This window comes from Nicotiana sylvestris, chromosome 2 (assembly GCF_000393655.2).
Source record: "Nicotiana sylvestris chromosome 2, ASM39365v2, whole genome shotgun sequence".
NCBI classification, from domain to species: Eukaryota; Viridiplantae; Streptophyta; class Magnoliopsida; order Solanales; family Solanaceae; genus Nicotiana; species Nicotiana sylvestris.
Genome location: NC_091058.1, coordinates 191,110,887 through 191,126,075, shown reverse-complemented (window position 1 = coordinate 191,126,075; position 15,189 = coordinate 191,110,887). Strand labels below are relative to the sequence as shown.

The 15,189-nt window shown below is 37.9% G+C and overlaps 1 protein-coding gene across 1 annotated transcript; it reads right to left on the bottom strand.

The window, feature by feature from the left end:
- Positions 1-6,953: 6,953 nt before the first annotated feature.
- On the bottom strand, positions 6,954-14,818 carry LOC104219889 (uncharacterized). Its single transcript, XM_070167117.1, has 4 exons — positions 14,734-14,818; positions 10,017-10,211; positions 7,259-7,405; positions 6,954-7,180 (listed from the first exon to the last, which is right to left on the bottom strand). The coding sequence occupies exons 1-4, from the start codon at positions 14,816-14,818 to the stop codon at positions 6,954-6,956; spliced, it is 654 nt and encodes a 217-aa protein (XP_070023218.1).
- Between the last annotated feature and the right edge of the window lie 371 nt (positions 14,819-15,189).

Here is a 15,189-nt window from a genome sequence, read left to right as displayed (position 1 = left end):
GCGATGGGCAAGTCACAGCATAACATACTATGTGACTGCATATATGTTATGCAGTGGAATCAAGAGAGTTGCTGGAGGGCCAAAAATGCGATGCATTATGTGATCGCATAGTGGAAATGCGGTCTGCAAAGTGCCCCAACTTGTCGCATTTTTATCACCATTTTAGCCAAACACATTGTGTTAGTTTGTGACCAAAATGCGGTCCGCATAGTGAATATGCAACCGCATATGTGTAGCAAACTACCCAAGGTGATTTTTCTTCCCTTTCTCATGCAATCTTACCTTGTGTTATGATCTTTCGAATCCCCTGCACTCTAACACACACTTTTAAGGGTGTTAGTAGACATGGGTTTCCTCCCATGAAGCGCTTGATTTAATGTCGCAACACGACAAAGTTGGCGGTCCTTTGGATTTACTCATTGGTCGGGCATGGACCATCTTTGAGAGCCAACTACTCCACCAAATGTTTATCTCCATCTGTGCCCAAGTAGTTCTTGACTCGTTGGCCATTCACTTTGAAGGTTCGGAGCCCATCCTCCGATTCTAGTTCCACAACTCCAAAAAGAGAGACATAGACCACCTTGAACGGACCAGACCATTTCGATTTGAGCTTTCCTGAAAACAATTTGAGCCTTGAGTTAAAGAGTAAAACCAAGTCACCTGACTTGAACTCCCTCTTCAAGTTTTTTTGTCATGGACAAACTCCATCCTTTCTTTATACACAGCTACACTTTCATATGCATGGAAACGGAATTCCTCCATTTCATTGAGTTGAGATAACCTCAAATTTGCAACTTTAGCCCAGTCCAAGTTCAACCTCTTCAGAGCCCACATGGCTTTGTGTTCCATTTATACGGGTAGATGACAAGCTTTGCTGAAGAATAACCGATAAGGAGAAGTGCCAATAGGAGTTTTGTATGCCGTGCGGTATGCCCACAATACGTCATCTAGCTTCCTTGACCAATCGGTCCTATTTCCATTAACAGTTTTTGCTAGAATGCTCTTGATCTCCCGGTTGGAAGCCTCAACTTGACAACTTGATTGGGGATGATAAGGTGTTGCCACCATATGCTTGACGCCATATTTCTCTAGTAGCCCCGTGAAAGTCTTGTTGCAGAAATGAGACCCGCCATCACTAAGAATGGCTCTGGAGTGCCAAACCGAGTGAATATGTTTTTCTTTAAGAATGCAGACACACTTTTTGCCTCGTTGTTTGGTAAGGAAATTGCTTCAACCCATTTGGATACATAGTCCACAGCCACAAAGATATATTTCATCCAACAAGAGCTTACAAAGGGACCCACAAAATCAATTCCCCACACGTCGAAGATTTCTATCTCCATCACAAAGTGCATTGGCATTTCATGCATCTTGGAGATTGATCCTTGCCTTTGGCAATGGTCACAAGCCTTGACCATTTGATTGGCATCATGATAAATCGACGGTCAATAATAACCATATTCAAGCACCTTAGCCATTGTTCGATTTCCCCCAAGGTGACCCCCAACCGGTGAATCATGGCATGCCCTTAGAATTGGCATAATCTCTTCTTCTGGAGCACACCTTCTAATATGTTGTCAGCACAAAAACGAAACAAGAATGGTTCTTCCTAATAGTATTGCCAACAGTCTCTCAAGAACTTCTTCTTTTGATAGGATTCCAATCCCTCCGGAATAAGGTCACTAATTAAGTAGTTAGCAATATCGGCATACCAAGGAGCAAAAGTGCTAGATAGTGCCAATATGTGTTCATCCGGAAATGCATCATTGATTTCAAGATCTCCATTTGGCCTTCCTACCTCTTCAAGCCTTGATAAATGATACACTACTTGATTTTGAGTTCCCTTGCAATCCTTGACCTCGAAGTCAAATTCTTGCAACAACAAGACCTAACAAACCAACCGAGGCTTTGCATCCTTCTTTGCCATGAGATAGCAAAGAGCAGCATGATCTGTGTACACTATCACCTTGGATCCCAACAAATAAGCCCAGAACTTCTCAAAGGCATAGACAATGGCAAGAAGTTCTTGCTCAGTCACCGTGTAATTCATTTGCGCCCCATTGAGTGTCTTGCTTGCATAATAGACCGGGTGGAGAACCTTGTTGTGACATTGGCCAAGCATTGCTCCAACAGCTACACCACTGGTGTCACATATGAGCTCGAATGGAAGAGACCAATCGGGTGGGACAATAATAGGTGTCGTGGTGAGCCTTTGCTTCAATTCCTCAAAGGTTTTGAGGCATTTCTCGTCAAACACAAATTTGGAATCTTTCTCAAGGAGTTTGCACATAGGATTTGCAATCTTGGAAAAATCCTTGATGAAACGCCTATAGAACCTGGCATGCCCCAAGAAACTTCGAACACCTTTAACGGAAGTAGAAGGAGGAAGCTTGGAAATAATCTTGATCTTTTCCCAGTCACCACCACCGATCCCGCCGGATCCGTTGCACCTTCATCAGGGTCCTTTAACCCCATGGAATCACTCCAATCCGGTCCTCACACTATGCGCCACTTGTCCAGCCAGATATATGGAGTAGATGCGCATGTTAGGCAACTTATAGCTGGCCTTCCCACTGGCCCACCTGGGGCTGGCACATCTATTGGGACTGCTGCCCCACCATCCATGGTGGATGTGGTCAAAGAGCAAAAGAAATCACAGGCAAGATGGAGTCCATTAACACCATATTGGAGAACATGAGTCGTCGGCAAGGAAAGATTAAAAAGAGGCAGAGAATGTTCAAGGAGCATGAGAAGAAGATAAGCAAACTACTGTCCAAGATAATGCAAAAGCTGAGAACATTTTGTGGGTCACATGAATTGAAGGATGAGGATGATGCAGACTTGGAGCACAAATTTCCCACCACCTCCAGTTCCGACTGATGCAGTATGCAGGGAGCACTCTCCACCATTTTATTCTATCATGTTTAGTTGTATTGGGGACATTGCAACATCTTTAGTTGGGGGTGGCTTCTTGTGTAACTGTTGTTCTTGTATAATTGTGGATAACTGTGGGTATGGCAGATTGGTACTGTGGTTGTTTCCATTTTGTTAGTATATTTTCATGTGATGTGTGATATTATTATGTTTAGTAGATTCTTATTTTATATATATATATATATATATATATATATATATATATATATATATATATATATATATATTATGTTTTAGTTACTTGATGTTTATTAGCTTCTTAAAACTTTTTTTATATAGTATGTTTGATGTTAGTGGCAATATCCTTAGTTTTCTTTGTACGACGGTTCTTTTTCCAAGGATGCCAATTTTCTTCTTGAACCGGGCAATTGTAGAAAAATTTTATCGACTTTTCCCGATGATAGATAGACAACTTTCTTAAGGTAATTAATCTTGTAGTTAGATATAGCTTATGTTAATTTAGAAAAAATAAATGGTTTGAGTTGGGTTTTTGCCCATTGACCAAGTTGTGGCTTGCTTGGTACCAACATGATTTAAACCTCGGCATATGAATTTTTGGGTTGTTGAAAAAGAAAAATAATTGAAGTAAAATTGTCATGGCTTTTAGACTCAAATTTTGGCTCTTTGATTCACTAAATAGCTTCATATGCTATATGCAACCTCTTTGAGTCATTGGTTTCAATTGGATTTTGGATTTGTATTCCACTTAAGTGTTCATGTACCATGTGAAGTGAGATTTATTGTGAGTTCTTTTGCATTACTTGTAGTCTAGAACTTGCTCGGAATGTGCTTCAAGGTGAAATTATAGACTAACTTGGTTTGTAAAATGATACTAGGCCTTCCTTGGACCGCTATTGTGCCTTAAATTCCCTACCCTTGAATATTTTCCCTAGTCAACCTATTTTGAGCCTTTAACCTTGTTGTTTGGCAACCATGTTACAAGATTTAATCCTTTGTTCTTTATTGATCTAGCTTTTGGCAAACTACCTCCCTAAGTACTTTGAAAGTGTAAACATAGGCTAAAAGCCTATGTTTGGGGGTGAAGGTTGGAAAAGTTGTGATATGGAAGTTGTTTGAAAAGGTGGAAGGTAGAGACAAAAAAAATGAAACTTTCCTTTACTTTGAAAAAAAATTGAATAAAATGATAAGAAGTTGTGAATAAAGGGAAGACTAGGTGTGGAATGAAAAGTGAAGAAAGGATGGAGAATGTTTTCGAATGAAGTGGACTTCGATTGTAAATTTTGTAGTGCTTGGGGAGGTTTTGAGTCACTCTAACCAAAATTGTGCCCTACCTTAACCAAAAGCCTAAACTACAACCCTTTAAGTCCTAATTGATTCTGAACCAAGTTGTCTACATTAGTGGAGGAATACATGAAGGGCAAGCTTATGGTACTACTTGTGTGCATTTGAACATCTTTTTGAGAGAGAGTTAATTCTTTCCATTTGATATTCCATTTTTGTTTTGAATAAAGATTTAATTCCATTAAATGTGAGGGCACATGAGATTTGAGTTGTGAATTTAATCTCATTTTCAATTGGAAGGAATGACCAAAGAAAGTTAATTGTGATAGAGAGGCAAATTTTGAAGCTTTAGTGTCATGACTTGATTGCTACTTTGATTTGTATTAGTGTTTGAGCATTTGAAATGTAATGAAGTTCATGAAAAGTGTTCGGAAATTCATATGCGTTGGTTTACTTGTTGGTACCAATCGAAGTTATGTGTTTGTGCTTAAAGTAGACCTTTTTGCCTTGGCACGATATGAATGCATTGTTGAGTTAACTACTTGGGAGAAGATTTTGTCGCTTTTATTGCTTGAGGACAAGCAATAGTTTAAGTTTGGGGGTTTGATAAGTTGGTATTTTACCAACTTATCTTGTCTTTAAACCTATACGCTTGGTATGTTTGGATGATAAAATTGTGTATTTAATGTCATTTACTACTATTTTATAGGTTGTATGTGATCTAGAAGTAATGGTGAAGAAACCATGTGAAAACAAGTCAAAAAGGAGCTAAAATGGACAAGGAGAACCTGCCCAGTGATTTATTCTTCGCGAATGTGAAGGTACATTGCTAACGCGAAGAAGCAGGAGCCAGACCTTCGCGAACGCGAAGTGCACAATGCGAATGCGATGAATTAGAACTTGAACCTTCGCAAACGCGAAGGACCAAACGCGAAAGCTAAGATTAGCAAACCTTTGCGAACGCGATGAAGAAACTGGGCAGTTCTAGAATTTCACATTTTTGACCCCAAACCCTTTAATACCCAAACCATCTCATTTGTAAACGATCTTTGGCTTATTTTCAGTTCCGTAGACTAGAGAAGAACAAGTCTTGAAGCTAGGGTTTGCACACACACTTGGGTTTTGAAGATTTCAAGCTTGTGGTTAAGGATTTCTTACCGATTTATGTTTATTTCTTCATTTTCTTGCTTTGTATTGAATATTTAAGTGTGTAGTATTTTATCCAATACTTGAATCTTGTTTATGGAAATATTCATGTTTAAAGTGTTGATTAAATATCTTGTTGTGCTTATGTATTGAATGATTTTTATCTTTTTATGAAGTGAGTTGTTGTTTCTTTAATTATTCTTGTTCTTTAATGTTTCCAAAGGGATTAGCTAACCCTAGGACTCGTTCATTAACTCCAAATTAATTTGAAAAAGATAATTTGGGGTTAGAAAAAAATAATTAGCAAGAACTTGAGGTTTTAACCCTCATTTTATAGATTCTACCTAGGGATAGGATTGAACTACTTGTAGCCATTTTGAGTGTGCTTAATCTCTTAATTTTTTTAGGGATAATTCAATTAGGAAGTCTTGTTAGTCTTCGGAAGAAGCTAATTCAGAATTATTATCCGTGGCTAATTAATATAAAATCGCTCATATTTGTAAAATCATGAAATATATTGGATCGTTACTTGAGTGTAATTCCCGATGCATCCATACTTGTAACCATTGATCATTTTACTTTCTTTCTAGGTTAGTTTACATTTCCGCATTTAGGTATAAAACATTTTCAAAAACCAATTCTAAGTGTTTGGCATTGCGCGATAAGTGATAATTCTCTTACATTCCTAATAGCCTACACATTGTTCTCCGTGGGATTCGACCCCGACTCATAGTTGGGTAAATTATATTGCATACGACCGTGTCCATTTATTTTTTAGTAGTGGATTTGGACGTCAGCACATAGCAGATCCGTATGATATATTTCCTAAATGAATGAATGAATTAGAAAGGTTCCTTATTATAGTGGTGTGGGCCCCACTTGATAAGGCTTACTTAGCTACCCAAAATTCTCCCAAAATGCCACCTAATTATGTGGACTTAAGAATCATTTTATTGTTATATTTTGCTTCCACGTTGGGGGCTCTTTAAACTTATCCAAGATTATCATTAATTATCCATTAATCTCTTGATTAACTTGTTAATCTCCCGCTAACCAATAATTAATCAATTACTTACATAATTAAGAATTATCTCAAATTACTTAAAATACTACTCACTTTTAACACACTTTATACATTTTACTATCTTGGTCATGTGGTACCTTGTATGACACTAGTCCATAAATACAGGGTATTATAGCTTGGACCGCATTTTATATCAAAATGTCAAACTTCGACGAAACTCATTTCTTCGATTTGCTTACTCTCTCACCTTCTCGAATTTACTTATCTCTTGTTTGAATTAGCATATTACTTATAACCTCAAAATAATCTCATTCCCGAGCTTATGTCGATTAACTTACGATGAAACTTTAATGTACGAAAATGCGGGATGTAACATCTCATTTCCAAGCTTACATCAATTCACTTATGGCATACTCTCACGTACAAAAATATAAGGTGTAATAGGTCTGGCATTAGTCTTCTTCACTGATAGTTTCTTACCCTTAAGGGAAGAACTAGGTTCATCATCAACATCCAGCTCAACGACAACTTCAGCAACATGAACTTGCTTTATTGTCCTTTTAGCACTTCTAGCCTCCTTGATCTTTTGTGCATCAATAGATTTTCTCTAGTTCCTGGTGAGAGGAGTCCTAGTAGGAGGAGCCACTTCCTTTCTTGCATGTGAAGTTGTTCTTGTAGGCTTTGCATGGGCTTTCATATTCTTCTTTCCCACCTCATACAGTGGCAAATCATCCTCATCACTTTCAACTTCCTCATCTTCTACGAAAGGAGTTAAGGAAGACATAAGTTCTTCCGACCCTTCATCTTCATGAACTTCCTCCAAAAGGGCCATAACTGTATTCCCAATTGTCAAAGAGACTTCAGACTCCTCACTTGCATTGTCTTCCTCACATTAAGATTCAGAAACTTTACCTTTACTTTCTTTTTCTTCTTCATTACCCTCACCTTCATAGTTATCTTCTCCTTCGCTTTCTTTTTCTTCTCCTTTTAAATCTCCCACATGTTCACCTTGTTGTTCTTCTATCTCACCTTCCTTCCTTTCGCCTGATTCTGTAAGGCCTAGTAAACAAAATTACTAGAAACTCGAGGTTTTGTGGTGTCGAGGTGGGCTTATGTGTTTGAGGTTTGTAGAAATTGTACCGACTTTTTGGGTTGTACAGTGTGTCGAAGAGTTGGAAGAATAATTTTGCAAAAAATGTCATTTCTGCGGTCTACTATGCGACCGCAGAGTCACTTTGTGGGCCGCAGATCAGCCGTAGAGTGCAACAGAAACAAAGTCAATTTTTGAGGATTATTTTGCAGTCAAGTATGCGGCCGCATAATCATGGGCCACGCATTCCATCTCAGGCTCAGTATGAAAAATCTGGATAGAGACTTTTGTGATGCGTTATGTGACTGCATACCTGGTCTGCGGAACACAGACCTGTCGTATACCCAATCCAAATAACCAAATTTTCGAGACTATTTTTATGGCCCTCTTTGCGGGCTGCATAGTCGTTTTGCAGTCTAGTCTACAATTGCAGACCCGACTTCGTAAGCTTAAGTTTACAGAAATTTCACTCGACCTCATTTTTACAAAACACCCTTGGGGGTTATTTTAGAGGGTTCCAACTACTATTTTAGAGAGAAGAAACTGCTCTAGAGTGAGAGGAGGAATACCTAAGCCTTTGTTCATCAATCCTTGCTCTAGTCTTGGAGAATCCACAAGGAAGACTTTCAAAGTTGTCTTCTAAAGAGGTAATGTTGTAGCCCTAGTCTTCAATTTTGAATCTATGGTAGAAGTTGGGTAATGGGGAGTGTGATTCATGGGTGTGAGAGTATTATTTATGCATGCATGTGCCAACAAGGTTTGTGGGAAGATTGTTGAGCTCAAATGGGTAGACTTTGGGTTGTGGGATAAAGTAATCCACCATAGAAGTAATCATGATGCACACCTAGTGATTGATAAATGCTTAAATGAGCTGAAACCATGAATATCTTTCTAATTTGTGTTCAATTTTGCTATGCCTCAAAATAGATTGGGATTTTTGGGATTTCCGAAATATTGAGTAACTTAAGGAAAGCTCAAAAGGAGGTATATTTACTAAGGTTGTCTCTTAGAATCGATTCCTCCAGTTCTCTCATAAGGTTCAAGTATGAAGGGCCAAGCCCTTATTTCTTGTGTTCTGATTTATTCCTTATAAATTTGACTATTCCAAATAAGTTTGTGTTGAAAGATATGTGTTCAAAATGTGTTCCGAATTCTCTTATCATGTTATGTTATCCTTCGAGAATGTGTTCAAAGTATGGTTTGTGTGTTAAAATGTTATGACCTCGAGTCATGTTTAAATGAAAGTTATTATGCCAAATTGTGGAAGAAATCTCAATGTGCTTAAGACTCTTAATTGCTCATATGTATACTTAAAGTCGTGATTAGAAAAGCTTTGTTGTGAATAACCCATGTTGATATTTAAAAGTGAAAGAGGGGAGCATGAAATATGAAATATGGCCGACGTGCCAAGAATGATATTACGTTTGCGGCCACTAGTGCTAATGAAATGAAAAGATGTGTATGAAATAAGCTGAAAGTCCTTTATATAATAAACATCTTGGAAGTAACGTTAGTCACCAAGGAAGGGTGAGTAGAAATCACCTAACCCCCAAACTACACGTGCCAGTGTAGGTGTGGATTGTGATTATTCCCCTTATTTGGGATGAGATTAATATGGTGAAATTATTTCCCTTAATTAGGATGACATGATTGCTAGTGAAGGATGATGTCAATCCACACGGCATTGTGCTGAGACGGCCTAGCCGATTGGATCGCGATCGAACGCCATGTCGTACACATGGTGGTAATAATTGTGATTGAGATAATGATTAAGATTATGATAGTGATTGTGATTGTGGTTGATGTCTTTAGGTGAGATGGCCTAGCTGATTAGGCCGTAATCAGGCTCCGTGCTAAAATTACGGTGGTATATCGGTACTAAGATCTCTCAACCTAAAATAATGGAAATTTACTTGTAAACTTTTTTTATTCCTAATGTGATCTTTTAGTATTGTTTAAGACTTCCATTGATCCTATGATTGTCCTTTCTTATATTATCACTCGTTCTATTGAGAGGGTGTTTAGTCATACATGCTAGTACTATTCCATATGTACTAACGTCCCTTTTGCCAAGGGATATACATCTTTATTGGAAGTAGGTGGTTCCACAGAATGTGGCATTGATCAGTGATAGTGGTACACCCTCTAACCAGTTGATTTGGTGAGCCCCACCTTATTTCGAGGTCATGTATCTTTTGTTTCTCATATATTGTGTCTTGAGGTATAGCTGGGGCTTTATTGCCAGCACTATCATAGTACTCTTTTGTATCCGTTAGAGGTTCCATAGATATAGTGTGGGTTGTATATTGGTATTGGGAAAGTCAAACTAGTTATGTTGTGTTTGAATCACTTGTTCCACTTCAAAATATGAAAGTGTGTGTATTTTCATAATAAATGAAGTAACTAATGATAATGAATTGGTGATATATACATTATCTCTTCATTGTCCAATTAATGAAATATATCATCTCTTTACTCATGGGTATATTCGGGTAGAAGGCATCGTATAGGCTTCCTTGACTGGGGTATCTCGGTTGAGCACTGTTCGCGCTCCCCATGGGCGGGGCATGACAGATTCACCCTCAATCTCACTTTTATTTTCTTCAAAACTTTGATCTTTTTCCTTTACTCCTTCTCCCTCCTTATTTGTTGCTCCTTCTCTCTCCTTATTTGCTTTTTCTTCTTCCTCCTTATTTGCTTCCTCATCCTCCTCATCATCAATCCAATGATAAGAACTTTTATCAGAACCTTCGTTACCCCACGTTTCTTTCTCACCTTCTCACTCAACTATAGGTAGGTCTGCAATTATTTCTAATCTCTTTTGCTGAGCTACTACTTCATTTTTCTACGGTAGTACTTTCTAGATGTGGTGTATCACTCAATGGTTCAATAACTTCTAATAGGGAAACCTCAATTACAGATGCTAGAACATTAAGTTTTGATGGATGAGGTTTTACCTAAGCATGCTTGACGAATGCAGGTCCCCCCTGAGCAATAACCCCTTTTACCTTCGGTTCCCTCTTAGCCACAATACAAGCAACTAGCTATTCACACTTTACCGATTTCCTGGCATTGACCTTTGTGGGGTTGGAGGTTATTAGTGGGACGGTTAAGGGTGCATAGGTGGTTGGTTTTGGAGATGGAGGTATAGCAAGGGTAGAAGCTGGAGGTGGAACGGTGACAGTGGGTGATGGTGCATGGACATTAGAGGTCATAAGTGGAGAAATATCAGCTAATGGTTCAAAACTAACTACCGATTTTGCACTTTTCTCTGGCTTAGACTTCTCAATTTTGGATTTAGACTCAATCTTTGATTATGATTTTTCCTTTGAAGGCGTTTGTCTAGGATTCATCAGGGTGAAGAGACAACGAAGCGTTTGCTTTGGTTCTTGCTTAGGGTTGGAGAGAAACACTGAATTTTGGAGAGGTACCAAAGATGGATTTTAAAGATAGCAATCCTAATTTACCTCGAAGAGAGATAGAGAGAGAGAGAGAGAGAGAGAGATATTAGAGTTTTAACATGATTCTAATAACGATTACTATTGACAAATGGACTTTTAGAATTAATAGGAGTTTAATTAAAACAGTCCCCTTTGGTCCTTGAATTTGATAACAAATAGAAGTGATGTTTACTAGATTAATGAAGTTTGAGAGCAGCAATAATTACAGTTATTAAGTTCTAATGACTTTAGACAAGATGGCATGTACCTAATTCAATGAAGCAACTCCTTTACAATTCCTTGGTCGTTTCTGTTGTAAAACTTCAGACACAATAAATCAATATTATAACGCATAGTCATCAGCCAGATTTTTGGGGCAAGTATGTATACTTAGAGCAAATATGAGACTGAATCAAGATTGATACCTCAACTATATACATCTATTGACTCTTTTTCTAGCCAAACATTGGAGTTCAACCTAGCGGGAGGTCTTGATTAATCCTAGTTTTAGTCTGTTTCTTTCAATGTGATCCTTACTCAGTGCATTAGTAAAAATATCACCAATTTGATCTTCAGTTTTACAGAAATGTATTGAGATATTTCCCTTTTCAACATTATCTCTGAGAAACTAATGTCTAATATCAATGTTCTTAGTTCTCTTACACTGACTTGGATTTTTAGCAATATTTATGGCACTGGTGTTGTCACAAAATATACAAACACAATTGTTACGACCCGGCCAGTCATCTCATGAGTTACCGCTCTGTTTTCCCCATTTCTGCTTCTTATTACTTTGTTTATCGGTTCTATATGTGATCGGGTTGGTTGGCTCAGGTTCGAAAAGGTTTTGAGAATGTTGGAGACACTTAGTCTCTTTTGAGGAAGCTTAAGTTGGAAAAGTCAATCGAGTGTGGATGTGACGACCCGTCCAGTCGTCTCATGAGTTACCGCTTTATTTCCCCTATTTCTGCTTCTTTATGCTTCATTATCCATGTTTTATGGTATCGGGTTGTCCGGATCGAATCTGAAATAATTTTAGTAAGATTTGATACACTTTGTCTCTTTTAAGCTAGTTTGAGTTGGAAAAGTCAACCGGATGTTGGCTTATGTGTTAGAGGGATCTGATGCGAGTTCCGATGGTTCGGTTAGCTTTGGGAGGTGATTTATGGCTTAGGAGCATGATCGGAATGAGTTTTGGAGTGTTGGAGTTGTTTTAGGCTTGAATTGGCGAAGTTGATATTTTGCCAATTTCCGATTGGTAGGCGAGATTTTGATATTTTGAGGCCCCGGAAAATTTTGCCAAGTAATTTAAGATTTCGTAGTGCCAAGGTAGGCTAATTATTTTATTTTGTGTGCAAATGAGGATTCATGATATAATGGATACCAATTGGATATGTTAATAAGCGTATAAGTCATATTATAAGTGAATTGGGGTCTAAGGAGAGTCCTAAGTCTAAGCCAAGTTGGAAAATTTCATAATAGACTAAAGTTGTAAATGAGTGTGCACAAGACCTCACTTTGGACAATCATATCTCCAGTTATATAAGGAGTTGTGTGATTCACAACCTATCACATTAAAGCCCTTTGAGTCTCGTTTACAACGCATCAAACCGTTCAACATTTTACTGGGCATGTGTCATTAGCGTGGCCTTAGCGTGGCCATTAGCGCGGCTGCACATATTGTGAAGTATTCTGCCTCGTGAGCGCGGCCTTAGCGTGAGCGCACTAGTAGCAGACCCCTAAATACACCTAAGGACGAGAAAGGAGAGGATTTAAGTCATTTTTCAAGACTAGGGCATCCTCTCCATCACCCATCCGGTCAAGGCTTCAATTACATACCTAAGGTGAGTTTTTAAGTGTGTTTTCATGGTGATTTCACCTCTCAATCACTAGTTACAACATGATTTTGATTGGATCATAGGATTTCTTCAAAATCTCAAGAACACCCCAAAGTTGTCTTTCAAGATTTGGGCTACAAGAGGTAATCTTTTACCCTTAGACTTACATATATGGAGTTATTATGGAATTATGAGTATAAATCAAGTATTGTAACTCATGGGATGGTGATTGGAAACTATAGGTGCCTAACCTAGGTTGTGTTGGTATTTTAGAGATTGTGAGATGGGTTATTGAGGAATGATTCTTGGGTGTTATAGTATTATGTATACATGCATGTACAAATTAGGTTTGTGGGAAGATTGTTGAACATAAATAAGTAAAGATTGGGTTGGGGAAATGAAAGAAATCTTGTTAAAGAGATTTGAAATCAAGATGCTCAACTAGTGTTTGTTAAAATTATCAAATTAGCTAGAATTATGAATATCTTCCTAATTTATGTTCAATTTTGTTATGTCTCAAAATAGATTGAAGTTGCTAGAATTTCCGGAATATCGTAGTAATTAAAGTAAAGCTTAGTAAAGGTATGTAGGCTAAACTTTCTCTCTCGGAAGTGAATTCCATATTGTTTCGTAAGTTTAAGTGTGATTTGTTTACCAAAATGGTATGGCCTTGAGTCACATTTTAAATGGAAGTTAGTATACTTATTGGGTAAGAAGAACTCGATCTGCTTAATGCTCATAGTTGCTCTTATGTGTACAAAATATCTTGATTGAATATGTCTTGTTGTTGATAGCCTATAAAGATGCTTAAAAAATGAAATAAGTGAATTGGGAATGTGTTAAAGATTATGTCATAGGCCTCGACCCGACAGTTATGAACTAACTTCAAAGATAGAATTGCCTAAGAGCTCTTATGCTCAATTCACGCCCATAAGTGGCTATTTATCAATATTGCTTTGATTTATAAGTATATCCGGTGTGATTCGAGATCTTACATATCTATGTGTTTAAACTGTGCAACGTCATTTCTGGGATGGAGTATTGCAAGATAAAATGGTGTATTGTTGTTAATGATTTCAATGTGAGTTTTTATTGCTTGTTGGTGTGCCCCATTCCTTTGGGAAGAATCCTTTGTGTTTAAAGTTCCATTGCTAATAAACTTGAGGTGTATGGTTTCGAAAATACTCTATATGCCCATGATTCATGTTTCCTCTCATGTGTACTTGACATCTTGACTTGCATGGCTTGTTGTTAAAATTGATATCGATGTGAAACATGTGAAATATGAAATACGGCCACCGTACCAGGAATAAAGAATCTTGTGAATGGCCAAATGAGCCAAGGAAATACTGTTGTTGTTGGTGACTGGAAATACTAATTGGAATCTATAAAATGTGAAAGATATTGAGGTAGGCATAATTGTATTCATTCTATATTTGAATCCTTGTATTTATACTACAATTGTGTACAATATCCAATCAAATCAAAAAAATGTTTTTGGGAGTATCATTAGAAAAACTGAGGAAGGGTGGGTCATAAGGCCATACTTGAAACTACACGTGCCGGTGTAGGGGTGGATTGTAGTTATTATCCTTAATTGGGATGAACTTGGTAATATTTCTGAATTGGTAACACCAACCCACACGGCATATGGGGGAAGGCAGCCTATCCGATCGGGCCGTGATCGGACGTCATGCCGCACACATGGTGGTATTGTGCTGGGAATCAAAAACTGGAAATTTAAAACTAGAAATTGTGATTATGGTACATGTCTCCAAAGGGACGGCCTAGCCGATTGGTCCGTGATGTTCAAACAAAGACGGTGGTATAACTCATATCGGTGCTAATGATCTCCCAACCAAAAAAATTATATGTATTATTTTATTTTATTTTTGTAAATTAGAAGACTTACATGTTGCAATTTGGAAGCTTGTATGGTGTTGACTCGACTTTTTGTTTCATGTTTTCTTTGTTTGTATGGTTATTCTATTCTGAAAAAGGACTTTTAGCCTTACATACTAGTGCTATTCGAAGGCGCTAACGTCCCTTTTGCCGGGGGAACTGTATCGTTTAATGATACAGGTGGTGCCACAGCAGGCGGCATCGTGCAGTGATAGAGGTATTCTCTTCCCAGCAGTCTTGGTGAGCCCCACTCCACTCCGGGGTCATTTCACGTATCTTTTGTTCATTTTTCCATCACGTTTTGAGGCATAGCCAGAGCCTTGTTGCCGGCGTTTCCCTATTACTCGTCTATTATATTTAGAGGCTCCGTAGACTGTTTGTGGGTGGTGGTTGATGTTGGGAGTACAGACTAGAAATGTTTGTACTTGATAAGCATGTTTCTAATTAAACTTGTAAACTTGTAATATTTTTGAAAACTTTAAACGAAGTCATTAACGGAAATGAAATGAAAGTTCCTAATGGATGATTGCTTAATGTTTTGATAAAGTGGGTTAACATTCCCTCTTTATTCAG

Excerpts from the sequence above, each read along its gene's own strand:
- LOC104219889 (XM_070167117.1), bottom strand. The coding sequence starts at position 14,818 with ATGCCGCCTGCTGTGGCACCACCTGTATCATTAAACGATACAGTTCCC. Across the intron at positions 10,212-14,733 it reads AGCGCCTTCGAATAGCACTA|GTGAGAAAGAAACGTGGGGT; the intron begins GTATGTAAGGCT and ends TTGAGTGAGAAG. Across the intron at positions 7,181-7,258 it reads AGAAGAAAAAGAAAGTAAAG|TTATGGCCCTTTTGGAGGAA; the intron begins GTAAAGTTTCTG and ends TTGGGAATACAG.